General features: G+C 47.3%; 1 protein-coding gene across 4 annotated transcripts in view; it reads right to left on the reverse strand.

The window, feature by feature from the left end:
• daam2 (dishevelled associated activator of morphogenesis 2) overlaps nt 1-23,612 on the reverse strand; it is a 327,537-nt gene that overhangs the window by 100,224 nt on the left and 203,701 nt on the right. For all 4 annotated transcript variants that reach the window (XM_052024252.1, XM_052024248.1, XM_052024249.1 and 1 more), the window contains 6 exons: nt 19,118-19,184; nt 16,989-17,106; nt 15,591-15,729; nt 12,204-12,262; nt 9,942-10,132; nt 2,404-2,706 (listed from right to left, as the gene is read on the reverse strand). In XM_052024252.1, the coding sequence (XP_051880212.1) occupies nt 2,404-2,706; nt 9,942-10,132; nt 12,204-12,262; nt 15,591-15,729; nt 16,989-17,106; nt 19,118-19,184 (877 nt within the window). The remainder of the gene's footprint in view (nt 1-2,403; nt 2,707-9,941; nt 10,133-12,203; nt 12,263-15,590; nt 15,730-16,988; nt 17,107-19,117; nt 19,185-23,612) is intronic.

Below are 23,612 nucleotides of genomic sequence, written 5' to 3' on the forward strand. Positions count from 1 at the left end.
AGACCTTCTCCTCATTTCACTCCCAAAAGGCCTTGTTTTCAGACACTGTTCCCTCACCTGTTCTGAACTCCTCAGCTGAAAGAAACAGTCTCCCCATACCTACCTTGTTGAACCCTTTCAGAATTTTGAATGTTTCAATGGGATCACCTCAAATTTTCCCAAACCCTAAAAAAGGAGACCTTGTCCAAAGGGAGACACAAGAGACTGCAGATGCTGAAATCTGGAGCAATGCACAAGAGACCGGAGGAACTCAGCGAGTCAGTCCATGAACTTGCTGGATAGTCGATGTTCCCAGTTGAAACCCTTCACCCGGACAAAGGTCCAGATGATGGGTCTCGATCTGAAATGTTGACCAAAGTGGATGACCTCGCACTTTTCTACATTGTACTCCGTCTGCCACGTTGTAGCATGCTCACTCTGTTCCTTTATACCCTCCTTGCATCCTTGTCACTACTCATGTTCCTACTTAGTTTTGTGCCATCGGCAAACTTGGAGATGTTCCATTTGGTGCCCTTAGCCAAGCCGTTGGTAAAGATTGTGAACAGGTGGGCCCCAAACACCGATCCCTGTGGTTGCCCACTATCTGCCAGCTTTCCCCTCTCCGCTACACACTGCCAATGTTCAGATTGTGGGATTTTGCCATGCACAGACACAACCTGCCATCCTGAGAAGGACCCATTTATTCCAGCCCTTTGTCTATATCTTTGTATGGACCGGCTAAAGACGGCAAATGTCCTTCCACAATTATCATTGAACCATAAAGCTTTTTATAACCTGGGAATTTCATGGTTGTCATCATCAGTACTAACTTTTTAATCATTAAACTAACTGAGTTTCAATTTTCTAGGTGCTGTTGTGGGATTTGAACTTGGATCAGAATTTGAAATCAGCCTGCAGCTCTCAGTCACCAACCCAGCAGCATAATCACTATGCTGCCATTGTCCTCAACAGCAGGATGCATTTGAAGGGTCGGTAGTGTAGCGGTTAGCGTAACACTATTCCAGCGCCAGTCACCCGGGTTCAATTCCCGCTGCTGTCTGTAAGGAGTTTGTACGTTCTCCCCGTGTCTGCGTGGGTTTCCTCCGGGTGCTCCGGTTTCCTCCCACATTCCAAAGATGTATGGGTTAGGAAGTTGTGGGCATGCTATGTTGGCGCTGGAAGTGTGGTGACACTTGCGGGCTGCCCCCAGAACACTCTACGGAAAAAGATGTATTTCTCCGTGTGTTTAAATGTACATGTGACCAATAAAGATATCTATTATTATACTGGCTAATGATAAGAAGCAAGTTTCCCATTTACTGTTTGTAGGATCATAAAAATCCAGGGTTCCCATCACGAGGAAGCTGCCTCAGACCTGACAGTTACCCTGGATCAGGTAAACTTATGGAGTATCTCTTACTTTTCTAATTGCATAGCCTTATATGAAGCCAGCTTATCCCTGTGGGGGCATGGACTCTGTAAAACATCCACCAGAAGAGCAGCGCCTAAGGGAGTCCACACACTGAAATTCTGCACTCACTGGGCAATCCCCTCACCTTCGTCTTGGCGGGTTCCACTTGAGCTCAGAATCCCAGATGACACTCCAGTGAGGGAGTGCCGCACTGTTAGAGGTGCTACCTTTTGGGCAGGACACTGGACACAGGACTTTCCCCCAGCCCCAGAAAACCTCAAGGCATGATTCTGTTGAGGGACTGTGAAGTCCTCCTCAATATCCTGAACATCATCAATCCATTAGTTGACCTCACTTGAAGGAAAAAAAAATCCCATCATTGCCACTTCACAGTTATAGAGTTATACAGCACAGAAACAGGCCTTTTGGCCCGCCTTATCCATGCCAACCAAGATACCTGTCTAAGCTGATCCCATTTGCCTGCGTTTGGCCCATATCCCTGGAAACCTTTCCTATCCACATACCTGTCCAAATGTCTTTTAAGCATTGTAATTGGACCCCGCTTCTAAAGTCATAGAGTCATAGAGTCCTACAGCACAGAAACAGGTCCTTCGGCCCATCCAACAGGCCCTTCAGTCCATCTGCTACTTCCTCTGGCAGCTCGTTCCATACACCTACCACCCACTATGTGAAAAACCTGCCCCTCAAGATCTTTTCACCTTAAACCCATGCCCTGCCAACGTTGAGATTGTGGGATCTTGCCGTGCATTGACACACTGCCCGTCTCTCCTGCTGTGCCTGGGCAAGTGGGCTTCAAAAGCAATCTGTAGAACCACGCGGCATGGAAGCCGGCCTTTTGGCCCACTGAGTCTGTGCTGACTATTGACGTGTTGCCCTTAAGGGTTCCCTGAGGTTGCGAGGGGGTCTTTCTCTCCAGACCTTGAGAGGGAGGGCGCGTCACCCAAATTAAAGGACCCCACCCGCTGTTGAGAGAGGGTGAGAGTCTTTCTTACCTCTGCCAGCTTGTGCCAGTTGAAGGACTTCAGCGGGTGAGACGGCTGAGGGATGGCCTTCTTCCTCATGCTGCCGACGGTGAGGGGGCAAGGCGGGGGTGGCATGGCGCAGTTGAAGAAGGGGGGTGCCCCGGGCGGGGGAGGCGGCCCGCCGGGAGGCGGGGGAGGGGGCGGAGGAGGCGGGAAGTCGTAGAGGAGCAGAGGGGGCGGCGGCGGGAGCTCGCCCAGCATTGGGGGAGGGGGTGGGGGGAAGGGACCTCCCGGCGGGGGAGGGGGGAGGGGAAAGGAAAGGCCGACTCCGTTCTGCAATGAGAAGATCAGAAAAAAAACAACTCTGAGAGAAGGCAGAGTATTAACAATGATAAATTAAGATGAACTTTGCACTAGAGGCATGTAAACAGAATATAGATCACCCCAGGTTACGAACACTCGATTATAGACACCCATAGATGCGAACGAGCACCCACAGAACATAGAACAGTACAGCGCAGGAACAGGCCCTTCGGCCCACCATGTCTGTGCTGAACATGATGTCAAATTAAACTCTTCTGTCTGCACATGACCCACAATATTATTAAATTCAAAAGTCCAAAGTACGTACATATGTTCCTTCCTACGAATAGCAGAACTATTTTCCTCTTTCTCCCTCCACTTTTAGTAATTGCTCTTTATCAGTCTTGTGTGCTTTTGATGCCATTCATTAAAACACTGTGGAGATGTGGTGACCATAATCGAGTGATTTTTGTGCGCTCTCCGACTTATGGGCAAAATCGACTCAAGGGCGTCTGTAAAAACGGAACCCGTATGCTAGAAACATTCAGTGGGTCAGGCAGCGCCTGTGGAGGGAGGAAGGGTTAATGTTTCAGGTCTGGGACCCTTCATCAGAACTGGGAAAGAGAGAAAACACTGGTGTTACATCAGAGGATGTAGAATAAAGGGAATATAACTTCTATCTTTGCCCCACTCTGTTGTTTTGTGCTCCTCGCTGTATTTACTGTTATATATATTATTACCATGTACACTTTATTCTGTCAGCTTCATGCGAGCAAGGAATTTCATTGCACCCTGGTGCATATGACAATAAACTGATCTAAATCTGATAGGGTGAGACCAAATGACTTACTGTGGCCGTTAAGTAATAGTTACGATTAAATTATCATCTTTGTCTGTATGATGCATTGCTTAATAGTAAGGCTGAAGGCCATGCCCAGCAGACCAGATGACAGAAATACAGGTAGTTCTGCCATAACACTTGCTTCCGTAACACAAATTGGTTATAATGTGGATTAAGGAACACTATTTGCATTACACTGGCCCCATTGGTTACAGCGCATTCAGAAAGTCAGGAGGCATGGGATCCAGGGAAACTTGGCTGTGTGGATTCAGAATTGGCTCGCCCATAGAAGACAGAGGGTGGTGGTAGATGGAGCGTATTCTGATTGGAAGTTGGTTGCCAGTGGTGTTCCGCAGGGATCTGTTCTGGGACCCCTGCTCTTTGTGATTTTTATATATGACTTGGATGAGGATGTGGAAGGGTGGGTTAGTAAGTTTGCAGATGACACGAAGATTGGTGGTGTTGTGGATAGTGTCGAAGGTTGCTGTAGGTTACACAAGGACATTGATAGGGTACAAAGCTGGGCTGGGAAGTCGCAGATGGAGTTCAACCCAGAAAAGTGTGAAGTGATACACTTTGGAAGATCGAATTTGAAGGTAGAATACAAGGTTAATGGCAGGACTCTTCACAGTGTGGAGGAACAGGGGGACCTTGGGGGCCATGTCCATAGATCCCTCAAAGTTGCTATGCAGGTTGATAGGGTTGTTAAGAAGGCGTATGGTGTGTTGGCCTTCATTAGTCGGGGTAATGAGTTCAAGAGCTGCCAGGTAATGTTGCAGCTCTATAAAACTCTGATTAGACCACACTTGGAGTATTGTGTTCAGTTCTGGTTGCCTCATTATAGGAAGGATGTGGAAGCTTTAGAGAGGGTGCAGAGGAGATTTACTAGGATGCTGCCTGGATTGGAGAGCATGAGTTATGAGGATAGGTTGAGTGAGCTAGGGCTTTTCTCTTTGGAGAGAAGGAGGATGAGATGTGACTTGATAGAGGTGTACAAGATGATAAGAGGCATAGATCGAGTGGACAGTCAGAGACATTTTCCCCAGGGTGAAAATGGCTCACACGAGCAGGCATAATTTTAAGGAGATTGGAGGAAGGTATAGGGGAGATGTCAGAGGCAGGTTTACAGTTTTGGTCGCCCTGCTCTAGGAAAGATGCTATTAAACTGGAAAGAGTGCTGGAAAGATTTACAAGGATGTTGCCAGGACTTGAGGGAGTGAGTTATAGGGACAGGCTGGACAGGCTAGGACTTTATTCTTTGGAGCGTAGCAGACGATGAGAGGTGATCTTATAGAGGTTTATAAAATCATGAGGGGCATAGATAGGCTGAATGCACGCAGTCTTTTTCCCAGGGTTGGGGAATCAAGAACTGGGGGGGCAAAGGTTTAGGGTGAGAGGGGAAAGATTTAAGAGGAACTTGAGGGGCATTTTTTTAATTACACAAAGGGGGTATCGATGTGGAATCAGTTGTCAGAGGAAGTGGTTGAGGCAGGTACAATAACAACTTTTAGAAGACACTTAGACAGGTACATGGATTGGAAAGATTCAGAAAGTTATGGAACTGGCAAGTTGGACTAGCTTGGATGGAGCATCATGGTCAGCATGGACCAATTGGGCTGAAGGGCCTATTTCCATGCTGTATGATTCCATGACTCTAACCTGCTGGATGCACAACAGTTTGACCCTGGGGCGGTGACATTCCTTGTGCTGTTGAGTGCACATCTTGGCCTGGTGGGGTTGCTGCAATCCTGCCAGAGCCTGCACTCGATGGCCGCACTGGATCTTCCAGATTCCTGCTGGGAGATTGAGGAGGGAGGAAAACGGATGGAGTGGGTTCAAGGGCAGGTCCTTCACCTGCTTTCCAATGATGCACTGGCGTGTGGGGTGAGTTCCAGACTGCCCTGTGAAATTCCTTCGTTTGTGCCTCAGAACGGCCTCAACAAAAGCTGAGACTGGGCGAGTTGCTCGGGACCACCACACTTCCACTGCAGTGAACAACGTGAAGCAATAAATATGCCTCTTATATCGATTACCTTCTCTGATTTCTCTGAAGCGTTGGAGGCTGAGAGGCGATAAAATTATGAGAGGCATAGGTAGGGTAGACAGTCAGAATCTTTTTCCCAAGGTGGAGATGTCAAATACTCGAGGGCATAGATTTAAGGTGAGAGGGGGAAAGTTTAAAGGAGATGGGCGAGACAAGTTTTCCCTTGCACAGAGAGTGGTGGGTGCCTGGAACAGGCTGCCGGGGGAGGTGGTGGTAGCAGACACAATAGCAATGTTTAAGAGGCATTTCGACAGGCACATGAACAGGTAGGAACGGAGGGATATAGACCATGTTCAGGCAGATGGGATTAGTTTAACATGGCATCATGGTCAGCACAGACATAAGATATCCTTATTAGTCACATGTACATCAAAACACACAGCGAAATGCATCTTTTGCGTAGTGTTCTGGGGGAAGCCCACAAGTGTCGCCGTGCTCCCAGCACCAACATAGCATGCCCGCAACTTCCTAATCTGTACGTCTTTGGAAAGTGGGAGGAAATTGGAGCACCCCGAGGAAACCCACACAGACACGGGGAGAACGTACAAACTCCTTACAGACAGCGGCCGGAATTGAACCCGGGTCGCTGGCGCTGTAAAGCGTTACGCTAACCACTACACTACCGTGCCTGCCATCGTGGGCTGAAGGGTCTGTTCCTGTGCTTGGACTGTTCCATGTTCTATATGGATATGGCTGCATCAGGAGGACAGAATTTGACTTCAGTTCTAAAGGGCTATGGAACAGTGAATCACTTTGAACAAGAGTAAAGGTCTAGATCCACCACCGCCAGTATTTCAGCCTCTCCACAGTTATAAATCCAACAAGGTGGCAGGAGTTTTGACATGGTGGCCTCTGGCCTAATGAAAGTGAGTGTGGGACTGGTATGGTCCATGACCTGGTAGATTTCAGTGCGAAGTATTACCAGGGAGTTCTGCGTCAACAGTGGCCCCAGACACCTGCCCTTCTTTCGTGGCGTGTTAAAGGGGGAGAGAAATACATTAAGGGACCTCCTCAGAGCTACAACAGTGGGGAGAAAATGTTTGCCAAATATTAATTTCAAGTTTGGACCTCCCCCTAAGAGGTAGAATATGTAACAGCACCAATATGCTCCTTTCACATTCAGTGTAGCAAGCACTCATATTGTTACCTGCAGGATCTCAACGAGGATGCCGGTGTCAATAGATTCACCGCTCCCCTGTAAACTCGGTGTGAAGCTCTGGGGTGCCCTGCACTGAGGGAACAGGGGATGTAATTACCCTGCACCCTCCATCCAAGCTTAGAGTGAACCAACGTCACTGTGGAATACCCCACAACCAAGCTGATTAAACCATCAGCCACAACCCAAGACCCTACTCTGAATTGGTAGGTGACTCAAAGCAATTCCATCGTCAGCCCTCCTGGTCCCAGATCCACCGACCACTAGTACCCAAGGTCCAGGAATTTTGCTAAGAAGTTTTCTGGTTCTGTCAGGTGGGAGTATGTGGAGGGGAAGGAATGGGGGAGAACCTCAGCATTAACATCTCCAACGTTGGTGTTGAGAGTTCATGAATCAGCTTTGCAAAGAGTCAGACATAAGGTGAAGCTCCTTTCTGTTTTAACAGGACAACATGTCTAAGCCACCACCTCACAAGAGTTCTGTTTCCACCACACCAACCATCTCCCAGGCTGCTCCAAACAAGATTCCCACTGGTCAGCCGCAAGCAACTTAGTACTCCCAGACGAACTTGAGTCTCCATAACCAAGGTTTGGACTAGTTGCACAGGCTGGTGCAAGAATACACATGTCAATTAACACATCATCTAAATGTGGTCCCTGATCTTTTGATCTACTGAGGGAAGAAGAGGAAGAAGGGAATTTTGCTTTCTTACTTCCCCTGTATTTTCCCTGATCTTTTGCCCGGGAAGCAACTGAAACAAGAAGTAATGGTCCAGCCACTGTAAGTATGGAACATGGCTTTCTCAGCCTGTCGTTTTTTGAGAATAATTGCACATGAAAGGGTACTAACCCAATTCAGCAACACCCCTTCAAAGGATCAATAGCTGGGTTATTGCTTCAGGCCAGCGAGTCTCAAGATGACTCCACCTCAGGCTGAGTTACATCGGGGTAAAATTGACCATAAAAGGGAGAGGGACGCCAAAGCAGTTGGCAATAGATGGAGTCCAGTGAGTGGCAGATCTGGCACCCGCCAAGCTGGGCAACGCCTACTACCCACACTCACTGATTCTTACCTCTGAGGCCTCGGTAACTCTTTCAAGACACCGAGCCAAGCCCGCAAAGAACCACCCAAAGGAGGGGGATCCTGATAGTCTTTCAGATGGGATAAGATAAAAAGTTCAGCACAGGAAGAGGGAAGCTGGGTAGCGCGGATGTCTGAGCTCCGCGTCCCCCACTCCATTCTGTCTCACCCTTTGATTCCTTCCTCCCTCTCACACTAGTCAAGACTCCGCTTTAATGCAATTGCCTCGACCACTTCATTTTGATGTTTGTTTATACCAAAGGTAATTCTTTCTGACTGCTTCATTTTTCAGAGAGGTCCTGGTGGGGAAATTCCTTGGTTAGCACTACGCTTTGTCAAACTCATCAAATTCCTCCTCAATTTTGAAAACACATGGCTGTTCTGTTTTCCATCAGGATCACAGGGCATCTGAAAATATATATAATTTTTTTTCCCCAAACAAAAATAAATCTGACACTGAATTTAAAAGAATTGACAGAGCCATGGTGTGTTACATAAAAATGTCATTCTGGGGAACTTGGTGCTTTTAATACACAAGGCAGTACCTCTTGTAATGGTACGGAAAGTGGCAGCCCTTTTTTTACCCAGACTGCTATTGTGCCTGATGACTTGACAATTTTTTCTCAAAGGCTTTGGTCAAGGGGTCACTGATATCTGGAGAATCCTTTGCACTGATTTGAATAAAACGTGGATTCATTAACATCTACTCCATCTACCAGCACTGGAAATAAAACATCTCATGTTAAAAATGAAACATTTGGAATATTGTGAGCAATTTTGGGCCCCGTATCTAAGGAAGGATGTGCTGGCCCTGGAGAGGGTCCAGAGGAGGTTCACAAGAATGATGCCAGGAATGAAAGACTTTGTATGAGGAGCATTTGATGTCTCTGGGCCTGTACTTGATGGAGTTCAGAAGGATGAGGGGGGAATCTCAAGTGAAACCTACCTGATACTGAAAGGCCTGGATAGAGTGGATGTGGAGAGGATGTTTCCATCAGTGGGAGAGCCTATGATCCGAGGGCACAGCCTCAGAATAAAGGGACATCACTTTAAAACTGAGATGAAGAGGAATTTCTTCAGCCAGAGGGTGGTGAATCTGTGGAATTTGTTGCCACGGAGGGCGGTGGAGGCCAAATCATTGGGTGCACTTAAGGCAGAGATTGATACGTTTTTGATTGATAAGGGGGGGGTCTAAGGGTTACAGGGAGAAGGTGGGAGAATGGGGATGAGAAAATAAATAAAATCAGCTGTGACTGAATGGCAGAGCAGGCATGATGGGCCGAATGGCCTAATTCTGCTCCTATTATGGTCTTAAGCTCAATCAATGGGAGAATATTTCTGCCAGTGCAACACCCCCTATGTAAGAAGGTCTCAGGGTGGTTAAGAGGGATGATGGTTGAATTAACTGACTAGTATGTAGAGCCACAGATGGCACAGTTGTGCAGCTATTAAGCTGTTGCCTCACAGCTCCAGTGACCAGAGTCAATGAGATGCTGTCTGTGTGGAGTTTGCAGTCCCCCCTGTTACCATGTGGGCTTCCTCTGGGCACTAATGTTTCCTTTCACATTCCAAAGACGTGCGGGTCGGTAGGTTAACTGGCCACTGTAAATTGCCTCTGGGGTGTAGGTGAGTGATAGAATCTGGCGGGAGTTGATGGGAATGTGGGGAGAATAAAGAAGGATTCATTTAGGATCGGTGTAATGGGTGCCACAGAGCAATAGAGCCATACATCACAGAAACAGGCCCTTCGGCTCACCATGTCCATGCCGACCATTCAAGTCCAATCTGTAGAAATGGCATTCACCAGCATTTGGTCCTTAGCCTATTGATGCGTGACGGTCAGCATGGTCTTGGTGAGCCAAAGTCTCTCCACCAGTACCTGGTGAGCACCATTTATGGGAGCTTGCTGCGTAAACGTTTGAGCCACATTAGTTTTACTGCAACAATAGTGACAACTAAAAACTGGCTCCATGGTATAAATTGTTTCACGGAGCAAATTAAAATACCTCCACAAGGAAGCTTGAGATTGCCCCTTGTAACAAAGTTGCTCTGATAAACGCACTCCCTGCCGGGCATGGTTTCTCTACCTTGCCTGAGGTGATGGTGGAAGGGGGGTGTGTGTGTGGGATGGATGCCGCCCTTACCGAGTCTGCTAGGTCATTCAGGCGTGCGCTGAGTTCCATCACTTGATCTCTCGCCTGACGCAGCTCCATCGACTCCTTCTGCAGCTTGTCCTTCATCTTATTGAGGGTCTTCATCATGTCGTCCTTCTCCTGGGTTTTGGTCTCGCACTCCCTCTCTTTCTTCTCCAATCTGGCCAATAGTTCTATGTGATCTGAGAAAAAGAATTCCAAAATCACACACCCATGCAGGAGAACAAGTCACACCTCAGGAGAAAGCCTCTTCAACCCTCTTTTTTTCCCTTGATCTGCATGAAGAACGATGGAGGAACCAACAACAACTGAGGACAGAAAATATTGGGAACCTGTCACAGACTGGAAGGGTAGTCATGACTCACGTGTCATTTAGAGAACTCATCTCATCTTCATTCCAAGGCTTACTTGCACAAACCCACAACGTCTGTCCAAGAAGGACGAGTGCAGCAGACTCACAGGTCATCACCTCCACTCCAAGTCACACGTCATCCAGTCGGTGACAGGTTCCCAATGTTTGTCATCGTCGGTCCTTCATCTTCACTGGATCTAAAGCCCGGAACTCGCTCCTCAATGGCACTGTGGGAGCACCTTCCGTCGAAAGACATGGGGGTTCAAGAAGTGGGCTCACCACCACCACCTTCTCAAGGGCTATTAGGGGGTGGGCAATAAACGCTGGCCCTGCTAGCGATGCCTACATCCCACAAATGTAAAATAAAAAAAGTCTGGTATCTCTCCTGAACCGGGCTGGAGCCTCCAGGGATATAATGTTATTCTTGGGGTTGAAAATGCGGTGCAACATTTGTTATGTGAAGGTCAACTACTCACGTGCTTTGTACTTATTGTGTTAACTTATGTCCAATTACACCAAAGTTATCTGCTTTGGGGCAATGTACTATGTTAACATAGAACAGTACAGTACAGCACAGCATCGAGCCCTTTGGCTCACGATGTTGTGCTGAACTAATTAAACTAATGATGCCTCATTAAAGTAATCCCTCCTGCCTCCATTCTCTGCACATTCATGTGCCGGTCCAAGAGTCCCTTAAACGTCTCTATCCTATCTGCCTCCACCACTACTCCTGACAGCACGTTCCAGGCACCCATCAGTGAAAATACCAATCTTATAAGGCCATTATTACCCCAGAGGGTGCAGCAGAGGTTCACCAGGATGTTGCCTGGATTAGTGAGCATTAGCTATAAAGAGAAGTTGGACAGAGTTGGAATGTGTTCTCTTAAGCGTCGGAGGCTGAGGGGTGACGATGGGACTATATCAAACTATGAGAGGTATAGATAGAGCATATAGTCGAAATCTTTTTCCCAGGATGGAGATGTCAAATACTGGAGGACATAGATTTAAGATGAGAGGGGGGAAATTTAAAGGAGATGTGCGAGGTAAGTATTTTACACAGAGAGTGGTGGGTGCCTGGAACATCCTGGCAAGGGAGGTGGTGGAAGCAGATACGATAGCAACATTTAAGAAGCACTTATTCAGACACATAAACAGGCAGGAGATGGAGGGATATATACCATGCGCAGGCAGATGGGATTAGTTTAAATTGGTATCATGGTCAGCACAACATTCTGGGCCAAAGGGCCTGTTCCTGTGCTGTACTGTTCAATGCTCTATGCTCTAACAATGCGCAGAAGCAGCAAAAATAGGGTACAGATACTTTTAAAATTTAAATTAAATTTAAATTTAAATTCTTAAATTTAAATTTTATTTACAGCGTGGTAACAGGCCCTTCCAGCCCAACGAGTCTATGCCGCCCATTTTAAACCCCAAATTAACCTACCCGTACGTCTTTAGAATATGGGAGGAAACCGGAGCACCCGGCGGAAACCCACGCAGACACGGGGAGAACGTACAAACTCCTTACAGACAGCGATGGGAATCGAACCCCGATCGCTGGCACTGCAATAGCGTCGCGCTAACCGCTACGCTACCGTGCCGCCCTTCTGTGCAAAGCTGCCTCTCACATACCTCAACCCAGAGGTTGACTGTTGGAGCAAAAATTTAAGGACCCTTAAATTGGACTGACTGGAGTTTAGTCATCGAAAACTGCTCGTGAATTTGATGAAGGATACTGCCTTTCTCTTCCCTAATCTTCAGGAGGACCAGCTGGTGAAGTGATCGGAAAATAAAATGGTTGAGAGACCCCAGGTCGGGCCCTCGCTGTCATCACCACCCACAGACTCATTGATTTAGGATACAGGAGTTATATGGAACACTATCCCTGCGAGGTTCCCTACCTTTCCTGAACTTCTCTGCTTGATCCTTCCACTGTTTCACCTCGTTCTCGTTCACCAGCCTGAAGAAGTTGAAAGGTTGCACATCCATTAGGCCACTTAGTAAATAAATCAGAGTTCGCCCATATTCCATCATAAAACCCTCGCCCAAGCAAACTGGGCAAGGTAGAAAGAGGAATGGAAATACTTGAGAATTGCGATGGACAGATTCCAATCTCACCAAGCAAGATATGGATGAAGTATGCAACCTCAATGGGAACACGATCAATGGATACTGACAGAAGTCACACACTTCTGGGAACAAAAGTCGATGATTTCTTTTGTCCCTCTTAGAGCCATAGAAGCAGAAGCAGGCACTTTGGCCCACAGTTTCCATGCCAACCATCAAGTACACTTTTCAAACATTCCAACATGTTTTAAAGCTAATCACATGGAGTATAGTTGTACAAGACATTGGTGAGGCCACACCTGGAGAATTGTTTTTGGAGTTGGAATTGGTTTATTCTTGTCACTTGCACCGAGGTACAGTGAAAAACTTGTCTTGCATACCGTTCATACAGATCAATTCATTACACGGTGCATTGAGGTAGTACAAGGGGAAAACCACAACAGAATGCAGAATAAAGTGTAACAGCTACAGAGAAAGTGCAGTGCAGGCAGACATTAAGGTGCAAGGTCATAACGAGGTAGATAGTGAGGTCAAGAGTCCATGTTATTGTACTGGGGAATCGTTCAATAGTTTTGTAGCAGCGGGACAGAAGCTGTCCTTGAGCCTGGTGGTACTTGTTTCCAGGCTTTTGTATCTTCTGCCCGATGGGAGAGGGGAGAAGAGAGAACGTCTGGGGTGAGTGGGGTGTTTCATTATGTTGGCTGCTTTGCTGAGGCAGCGAGAAGTGTAGACAGAGACCATGGAGGGGAGGCTGGTTTCCATGATGTGCTGATCTGTACAGTTTCGGTTATGCTTTTATCGGAAAGACGTCATTTAGCCAGAAAGAGTGCAAAAAGGACTTATGAGAATGTTGCCAGGACGGCCTGAGTTATAGGGAGAGATTGGGCAGGCTTGGACTTTATTCCTTGGAGCGTAGGAGACCTTGTAGAGGTGTATAAAATCATGAGGGGCATAGATGGGGTGAATGCCCAGTCTTTTTCCCAGGGAAATGGAATCATAAACTGGAGGGCATAGGGTTAAGCTGAGAGGGGAAAGATTTAAAAGGGGCCTGAGGGGCAACTCCTTCACGCAGAAGGTGGTTCATGTATGGAACGAGCTGCCAGAGGAAGTGGTTGAGGCAGGTAAATAACTAGATTCAAAAGATATTTGGACAGGTACATGGATAGATATGGGCCAAACGCAGGCAAATGGGACTAGCTTGGCTGGGTTGGTCGGCATGTCCAAGTTGGGCCGAAGGGCCTGTTTCCACGCTGTATAATTCTATAACTCTGTGTCACTCTTCTGAGGTGTGGTCACATCTATACTGTGGCCATCACAGTCATCAATCTGCACACAGCAAGATCCCACAATGTGATAATGACCAGATCATTTTGTTTTAGAAATGTTTGAGGGATAAATACTGGCTAGGATACCACAGAGCTCGCCCACGATGTACCACCTGATCTCTTTCAGTCCACGTGAGAGCTGGTGGAGTCTAGATTTACCATCTTATCCAAACAATAATGATCCAGCCTTCCCTCAGCAGCACAATGGAGTGTTGGTCTAAATTTATGTACACGTCTCCAGGGTGAGACTTGAACCCACAACCTCCCTACTCATGAGAGTGCAACCCACAGGCCGATAGGTGGCAGCAGATATCTCACCAGCGTGTACTGCAAATGGAGTGGGAGTGAGGGGATTACTCTTCGAGAAGTTGGCTTACTTTCAGCCTTTCTGCCTTACCTCCCAAATGGTGCTGGTTCTCACTCTATGTTCACACCCTGGAGAACGGAGTGGGGAGGAGGGGTCACTACTCTGTACCTTCATCAGCCTGGGCAGTGTGATGTCAAAGTCACAGAGCCATACAGCACCAAGTCTGTGCCGACCATCAACTACCCATTTACACTAATCTTACATTAATCCTACTTCTTTTGTTCTCCACACACTCTCATCAACTCCCCCCAGATTCCACTGCCTATCCACACACCAGGAACAACTTACAGCGACCAATTAACCTACCGACCTGCACGATTTTAGGATGTGGGAGGAAGCTGGAGCGCCCGGAGGAAACCCATGTGGTCACAGAGAGAATGTGCAAACTCCTCACAGACAGCACCAGAGGTCAGGATTGCACCCGGCTCTCTGGAGCCGTGAGGCAGCAGCTCTACCAGCTGTGCCACTGAGCCAGCCAAGCAACCACCGTTAAAAGCCCTGGGCTTACTCCCAGCAGGAACCACGGCCATCGGACAAGAAGCAGCAGCCAATTCCACTCATGTCTACATCAGCTGTGTGTTCGTGACTGGCATGGTTCACACTAAAGGCAACAATTTGCATTTATATTGCACCTACAATGTTGTGAAACATCCCAAGTCATTTCACAGGAGGGTTATTGTAGAGTCATAGTGTTACACAGCACGGAAACAGGCCCTTCAGCCCAACTTGTCCATGCCAGCCAAGTTCTCTAGTCCCATTTACCTGTGTATGGCCCATCTGTCTCTAAAAATTTCCTATCCATGTAGCTGTCTAAGTGTCTTGTAAACATAATTGTACCCACCTCTACCACTTCCTTTGGCAGCTCGTTCCATATCAAAGTGGAGCACCCAGCAAAGTACTCCATCCCACCAGGGGTTCTTGTAGTCTGCCACTACACATCTGTCGACTTCATTCCCAGTGAGGGCATCAAGCAACATTTAATACTGAGGCACAGAGGGAGATATTAGGGCAACTGGCCAAGGGATCGGTGAAGGACATAAATTTTAAGGAAAGAGAGAGGTGGACAGTTCCAGGGAGGGAAGTCCACACCTTGGTAGCTCCAGACCCGTTGTGCTAAAGGCACGGCCGCCAATGATGGAGTGATTAAATCCAACGGGATGTCCACAAGGCTGGAATTGGAGGAGGTAGAAGATTTGCAGGACTGGAGGAGATGCCTGCAAAAGGGAGGTGTAAGGTCAGGGAAGGATTTGAAGGGAAGGGCGAGAATCTTAAAGTCAAGAAGTTGCCAGGACAAGAACCAAAGCAGGTCAGGGAAACTCTGAGGTTCAAGTTCAAAACTGGGTCCCTCCTGGTCTGCCCAGCAATGATAATTCCTTTAAGTAGCTACCACACACACACACACACACACACACACACACACACACACACACACACACACACACACACACACACACACACACACACACACACACACACACACACACACGCGCGCGTAGGAGGTCCACTCCCCAGCCTCGCACAACACTCACATCCGAATGATGTTCTTCACATTGAAGTTCTCCAGCGGTGCGACATCGGGATCTTCCCCCTTCTCGTCCTGCAGGACGATCTGCTGCAGTATCCTGTCGAGGAGCTGCCAGTGCTGGCAGTTGGTTCCGTTCCTCTTCCCTGCAGGACAGGTCAGGAATAAACAGTCAAGAACACAAGAACATACCTGACCCCTTGAGCCTGTCATCATTCAGTGTGATCGGCCCCATCTACTCATCTTTTGCACCGGTTCCACACCACCCTCCGATTCACTGTTCTTTCAAAAATGTACCTACCTCCTCTTTAGGTAATCCCCGTGATCTAACCTCCACAACCCTCTGGGACAGAGAATTCCAGAGATTCACCACCCTCTGCAAGAATTTCCTATGCATCTCAGTTTTAAATGACCACCCTCTAATCTTGTAACAATGTGCCCTCATCTGACATTCTCTCACTAGTGGAAAGGGTGCAGAAAATATTCATGAGGCTGTTACCGGGACTGGAGGGCTTGAGTTACAAAGGAAGACTGGATATGCTGGGGCTTTTTTCCCTGGAGCGTAGGAAGCTGAGGGGGTGACTTTATTGAGGCATATGAAATCACGAGGGGCGTAGATAAGGTGAAAGTTCACAGTCTTTTTCCCAAGGTAGGGGAGTCTAAAACTGGAGGGTATAGGGTTAAGAAGAGAGGGGTAGAGATTTAAAGGGGATGTGAGGGGCAACTTTGGTGGGTATATGGACCAAGCTGCCAGAGGAAGTGGTAGAGGTGGGTTCAATTACAATGTTTAAAAGACACTTGCACAGGTACGTGGATTGGAAAGGTTTGGAGGGATATGGGCCAAATACAGGCAAATGGGACTTGCCCAGGTTAGCAACTTGGTTAGCATGGACGAGTTGGGCTGAAGGACCTGTTTGCTGTATAACTCTTATGACTCTTAACAGTATTGAGAAGACCTGAGAAAGAGCAGTGCCCAAATTTCAGTCCCCTCTCAACACAGGTTCCATTAAGTCGGTAGACTGAAAGTTTGACTAACTTTGGGATGTAAAAGGACTAAATTATGGGAAAGAAGGGCTTGCATTTCTTCTGTGGTTCTCAGACCATCCTAAAGAGATTCCCACTCAACAAATGACCCGTTTTAGTGTGGACTCTTTTGTCATGGAGTCGTCCAGCACAGAAACAGGCCATTCGGCCCACCAAGTCCATGCTGACCACCAAGTGCTATCAAAAGCAAGAGAGCATAGGTATGAGAGGGAGGAGTTTTGTAGGGGATCTGTGGGGGAAAAGTTGTTTTACACAGAGAGTGGTTGACATCTGGAACTCAAGATTCAGATTATCAAGATTCAAGAAGTAATCTAAGGGAATATTAAAAGGGAAGAAGACGACAAGCGAGAACTCTACTTACAGGGCATTTGAAGACAGTGCTGGAGCACAGAAACCAAATGTGGGTAGGCTTCCGTGTGACTTAACTTCTTCCGAATCAGGTCGAACATCTGACTAGCGCTCCTGGTATCAATATGTACCTGAAATGTAGCAGGAATGAGTTGCATCTCATTGTTTTACAAGAAGAGAGGACTGTCATTCGGCACAGCAGTCCACAGAAGAAGGACATCCAGCACCCTAACAACAAGGTGCATCTACATAGCGCCTTTAACCATCCCAAACCCTCCCAAGGTGCTTTGCGCAGCACTAATTGAAACTGTTACCAAGGCACGAAAGGGCAGGGGAACAAGTGTTCAGTTTTTAAGGTAAGGAGCAGAGAAAGGTAAAGAGACAGAAAGATTTAAGGTGGGAATTTCAAAGCTTGGGGCTTTGGCAACGCAAGGCATCGCCACTAAGGGTCGAACAATTATATCTGGGGTGGACAAGCAGCCAGAACCGGAGTAACAGAAAGATCTCGAAATTTTGTGGTTGGAGAGGATTACAGAAGTGGTGAGGGCAAAGTAATTGGTAATTGGTTTATTAATGTCACATGTACCGAGATACAGTGAAAAAACTTTGTTCTGCATGCCATCCATACAGATCATTCCAAAACATAAGTACACCAAGGTAGTACAAAGGGACAGACAATAACAGAATGCAGAACATAGTGTTACAGTTACAGAGAAAGTGCAGTGCAGGCAGACAATAAGGTGCAATGGCCACGATGAGATAGGTTGTGAGGGCGAGAGTTCGACTTTATCGTACAACAGGTCCGTTCGAGAGTCTTATAGCAGCGGGATAGAAGCTGTCCTTGAGCCTGGCGGTGCGTGTTTTCATGCTCTTGTTTCTTCTGCCCAATGGGAGGGGGGGAGAAGAGAGAACATCCGGGGTGGGAGGGGTCTTTGATTATGTCGGCCGCTTTCCTGAGGCAGCAGGAAGTGTAGAGCGAGTCAATGGAAGGGAAGCTGGTTTACGTGATGGACTGGGCTTTGAAAAGGGACAGCATTAAAATGGGGCCTCTGCTTAATTTGGAGCCAATACAAGGCAGAAAGTAGAGGAATGATAAGTGAACCAACCTCAGTGAGTTAGGGCACCAGCAACCAAGATTTGGATGGCCTCAAATGTACTGAGAGATAATTGAAAGAGGTTGGCCAAGCGTTTATTGGGATAATCACATCAAGAAATATAGGCTGAAGGTTAGTGAATGTTGAGGTACAGTCAGTCAAAAGCTAACAGAGCAGCAGACCAGTTTTGAGCGTTTGAGTGGCCTCCTCTTGCAAGCCTTTGAGGCTTGTTTAACTATTGTCCTTATATAGGACCACATGTAGCACTGTGTGCAGTGAAGGTTTCCCTACTCAAGAAAAGATACACCTGCTAGAAAGGGGATACAACAAACATCTTCTGGACTAATTCCTGGGATGGCAAGACTATTGGACGAGCCAAGATTGGGTTGATCAGGCCTGTATCCAACAGAATTCCGAAGGATGAGTGGGGATCTCATTGAAGCGTACAAAATTCTGACAGGGCTCAACTGGCTGGATGCTGGAAGCTGTTTCCCCTGCCTGAGGGGTTCTACAACTGGGGATCACATTGTCAGGATATGGGGTATGACACTGAGCACTGAGATGCAGAATTCTCCGCCACAGGGAGGGCAAGCCATTGTTGTACATTTAAGAATGACATGGAAAGATGTTTGGACACGAAAGGAATGGGGGTGGGGGGGAGAACAGTGGGAATATAGTACCTGATATCGGAGGATCAACCATGATTATATTGATTGGTGGAGCAGATATGTAGGGCTAAGTGGCCTAATCCTGCTCTTATTTTCCTCATGATTTTGAAAGCTGAAGAATGGGTCCACTCTAATGATAATCTTTGGGAACTCGGCCATCTCAAACTTTGTTAGATGCCTACTCCCTCTGATGTGGCAATCCGGCCCATTTCACCAAAGTCCAGCAATACACCAACTAAGTAGAGAGCTCTTTATATCAAATCAATACACCCGAGACATGAAACCCTGGATGTAAAGGAATCCGATGGTGCCGAATGATGTTTGACCCCCTGGCCAGGTCCACCTTGAATTATAGGTTCATGTGGACCATCATCACTCACCATGTCAAGTCGCTTTGCCAGTTCACTCTCATCCTCATTTCTCACCATCTCAAAGAAGTCTAAGTGCCTGAACACAAGAGAGAACAAGAAAAGTGGTCAGAGCTTGTGTCTATCCCGGCCGACTTTCCCTCAACCAGCACTTCACCGACCTCCGATACCTTGCTGTTTCTCAGCAAGTGATTACAGCGCTTACAGGATCAATGTTTCCCTTCAAGGGAGAATACAGAACCGCATGGAAAAACAGATTTCAAATCAAGGTGGAAGTCTTCTTCACAAAATGTTATGAGAATGTAGAACACACCATCAGAAAGTCGTGTACCAAGCACTAACAGTGTGTCATAGGATGGAAGAGATACTGAGCAGGAAAGAACAGTGCGGGCAGGGGCCACGGGTCATAGGTCAGGTGTTACATTCTTATCCCGGTTTTGACCAGGGCAGCCTTGGAGCACGGCTCTCCAACTGGGACAGCAAACAATCTGCTGGAGGAACTCAGCAGGTCGAGCAGCTTCTGTGTGGTGGTGGGGTGGGGGGGGGGGGGAGGGAAGGAATTGTCGACGTTTTGGGTCGAAACCCTACATCAGGACTGAGAGTGGAGAGGGGAGATGGCCACTGTAAAGAGGAGAGGGGGAGGGGTGAGACAGGAGGCCGGTAGGTGATTGGTGGACCGAAGGTGAGTGAAGGATGACGGGCTGGTGGGGGAGGTGGTGGGGTGGGATAAGGAGACAAGAGGGAGGTGGATGCTATGTGGAGGCAAAAAAAAGGCAGATAGAGCCAGGTGGGGAGAGGGGAGGGTGAAGGTGAAGATAGCTGAGGGTTACCAGTGCTGGAATCTGATATTGGGAAGACGAACCATTAGAACAGAGGAGAAAGGCAGATAGAACTAGATAGGTAAGGGGATTTGGTGGGCAAAATGGTGAGAAAATTTCTCTTTTATCATGTCCTATATCTTAAGTTCATTGGCAATTATTGGGCAATTGTCATTATCACCTGAAATAAAAACTAATTCATATAATCATAGAATGGTTACAACAAAGGAGGCCATTTGCCTCATCATTGCCCAGTACGATAAGATGGACTCTCGACCTCACAATCTACCTCGTTATAACCTGGGATGGGTTACACGTGAACTGGAGGGGGACCAATATTCTTGTGGCAGGTTTGCTAGAACTGTTGGGGAGGGTTTTAAACTAGTTTGGCAGGGGGATGGGAACCAGAGTGTTGGTGGTAAGAATAGGTAAGAGGTTGGTGCATTTCATGTACAAGTAGACGTAGAGTGGAGAAAGACATTGAGGAGGGATAGGCATTGAAAGGGCAAAATTGCAGTCAGTTGGATGGGCTGAAGTGTGTCTACTTTAATGCGAGAAGTATCAGGAACAAGGGTGATGAACTTAGAGCATGGATAAGTACATGGGACTATAATGTGGTGGCTATTATAGAGACTTGGCTGTCACAAGGGCAGGAATGGCTGCTGGATATTCCGGGGTTTAGATGTTTCAAAAGGGACAGGGACGGAGGTAAAATAGGTGGGGGAGTGGCTTTGCTGATCAGGGACAGTGTCACAGCTGTAGAAAGGGAGGATGTCCTGGAGGGACCATACACTGAGTCAGTGTGGGTGGAAGTCAGAAACAGGAAGGGAGCAATGACTCTATTGGCAGTATTCTACAGACCACAGCCCCCCCCACCCCCAATAGCAGCAGAGACACTGAGGAGCAGATTGGGAGGCAGATTTTGGAGAGGTGCAAAAATAACACGGTTGTTGTCATGGGTGATTTCAATTTCCCTAATATTGATTGGCACCTCCTTAGTGTAAAGGGGATAGATGGGGCAGAGTTTGTTCGGTGTGTCCAGGAAGGATTCCTGACACAGTATGTGGACAGGCCGAATAGAGGAGAGGCCATTCTGGACCTGGTACTAGGCAATGAGCCTGATCAGGTTCCAGGTCTCTTGGTGGGAGAGCATTTTGGAGACAGTGACCATAACTCCTTGACCTTTACCATAGCCTTGGAGAGAGATAGGAGCAGACGATATGGGAAAGTATATAACTAGGGGAGGGGGAATTATGATGCTATTAGACAGGAACTTGGGTCATAAATTGGGAACAGATGTTCTTGGGGAAGAGCACAGCGGAAATGTGGAGGTTGTTTAGGGAGTACTTGCATGGGGTTCTGGATAGGTTTGTCCCGTTGAGGAAGGGTAAGGATGATAGAGTGAAGGAACCGTGGTTAACAAGAGATGTAGAATATCTTGTCAAGAGAAAGAAAGAAGCTTACCTGAGGTTTAGAAAGCATGGATCAGACAGGACTCTGGAGAGTTACAAGGTAGCCAGAAGGGAGCTTAAGAATGGACTTAGGGGAGCTGGAAGGGGACATGAGAAGTCCTTGGCGAATAGGATCAAGGAAAACCCCAAGGCGTTCTACATGTATGTGAAGAATAGAATGTGATGACTAGAGTGAGGGTAGGACCAATCAGGGATAAACGAGGAAACATGTGCCTGGAGTCGGAAGAGGTAGGGGAGGTCCTTAATGAATACTTTGCTTCAGTATTCACCAGTGAGAGAGACCTTGATGATTGTAAGGATGGCGTACAACAGGCTGATATGCTAGGGCATGTCAACGTGAGGAAAAAGGATGTGCTGGAACTATTGAAAAACATTCGGATAGATAAGTCACCGGGGCCAGAAGGGATATATCCAAGGTTATTACAGGAAGCTAGGAAAGAGATTGCTGCATCTTTCGCGATGATATTTGCATCCTCTCTGGCCACAGGAGTAGTGCCAGATGATTGGAGGGTGCCAACTGTTGTTCCTTTGCTTAAGAAAGGGAATAGGGATAACCCTGGGAATTACAGACCAGTGAGTCGTACTTCAGTGGTGGGCAAATTACTGGAGAAGATTCTTAGAGACTGGATTATGGGCATTTGGAGAAGCATAGGCTGATTATGGACAGTCAGCATGGCTTTGTGAGGGGCAGGTCATGCCTCATGACCCTGATTGAGGATGTGACAAAGCACATTGATGAAGGTAGAGCAGTGGATGTGGTGTACATGGATTTTAGTAAGGCATTTGATAAGGTTCCTCATGGAAGGCTCATTCAGAAAGTCAGGAGGAATGGGATCCAGGAAGACTTGGCTGTGTGGATTCAGAATTGGCTCGCCCATGGAAGACAGAGGGTGGTGGCAGGTGGAGCATATTCTGCCTGGTTCTGCAGGGATCTGTTCTGGGACCCCTGCTCTTTGTGATTTTTATAAGTGACTTGGATGAGGATGTGGAAGGGTGGGTTGGTAAGTTTGCTGATGATACAAAGGTTGGTGGTGTTGTGGATAGTGTAGAAGGTTACTGTAGATTACAACAGGATATTGATAGAATGTAGACCTGGGCTGAGAAGTGGCAGATGGAGTTCAACCCGGAAAAGTGTGAAGTGATATACTTTGGGAGATGGAACATGAAGGCAGAATACAAGGTTAATGGCAGGACTCCTAGCAGTGTGGAGGAACAGAGGAATCTCATGGCCCATGTCCATAGATCCCTCAAGGTTGCCACACAGGCCGATAGGGTTGTTAAGAAGGCGTATGGTGTGTTGGCCTTCATTAGTCGGGGTATAGAGTTCAAGAGCCGCGAGGTAATGTTGCAGCTCTATAGAACTCTGGTTTGACCACACTTGGAGTATTGTTTTCAATTATGGTTGCCTCATCATAGGAAGGATGTAGAAGCTTTAGAGAGGGTGCAGAGGAGATTTAACAAGATGCTGCCTGTATTGGAGAGCATGCCTTATGAGGATAGGTTGAGTGAGCTAGGGCTTTTCTCTTTGGAGAGGAGGAAGATGAGAGGTGACTTGATAGAGGTGTACAAAATGATCGAGTGGACAGGCAGACTTTTTCCCAGGGCGACAATGGCTAACATGAGGGGGCATAATTTTAAGGTGATTGGAGGAAGACATAAGGGGGATGTCAGAGGTAAGTTTTTTACATAGACAGTGGTGGGTGCGTGGAACTCACTGCCAGCAGAGGTTGTGGGGGCAGATACATTAGGGACATTTTAGTGACTCTTAGATAGACACATGAATGATAGAAAAATAGGGGGCTATGTGGGAGGGAACGTTTAGATAGCTATTAGAGCAGGATAAAATGTCGGCACAACATCATGGGCCAAAGGGCCTGTACTGTGCTGTAATGTTCTATGTTCATAGTTCTGCCAATTATTATTTGGTTAATTCATTCCCCTTCCAGATCCACCCTTCTTGGTCCCAGCCAAGGCTGGTTCTCCCTGTCCCCACTTCACCAGAATCCAGTTCCCAAATTCCTGAAAACATTTGGGTGACTGTTCAGTCCAGTGTGGTTCAAAATAATAAGGTAAGATAAGATTTCTTTATTAGTCACATGTACATCAAAACACACAGTGAAATGCATCTTTTGCGGAGTGTGTTCTGGGGGTAGCCCGCAAGTGTCGCCACGCTTCCAGCGTCAACTTAGCATTCCCACAACTTCCTAACCTGTACAT

This window comes from Pristis pectinata, chromosome 10 (genome assembly GCF_009764475.1).
Source record: "Pristis pectinata isolate sPriPec2 chromosome 10, sPriPec2.1.pri, whole genome shotgun sequence".
NCBI classification, from domain to species: Eukaryota; Metazoa; Chordata; class Chondrichthyes; order Rhinopristiformes; family Pristidae; genus Pristis; species Pristis pectinata.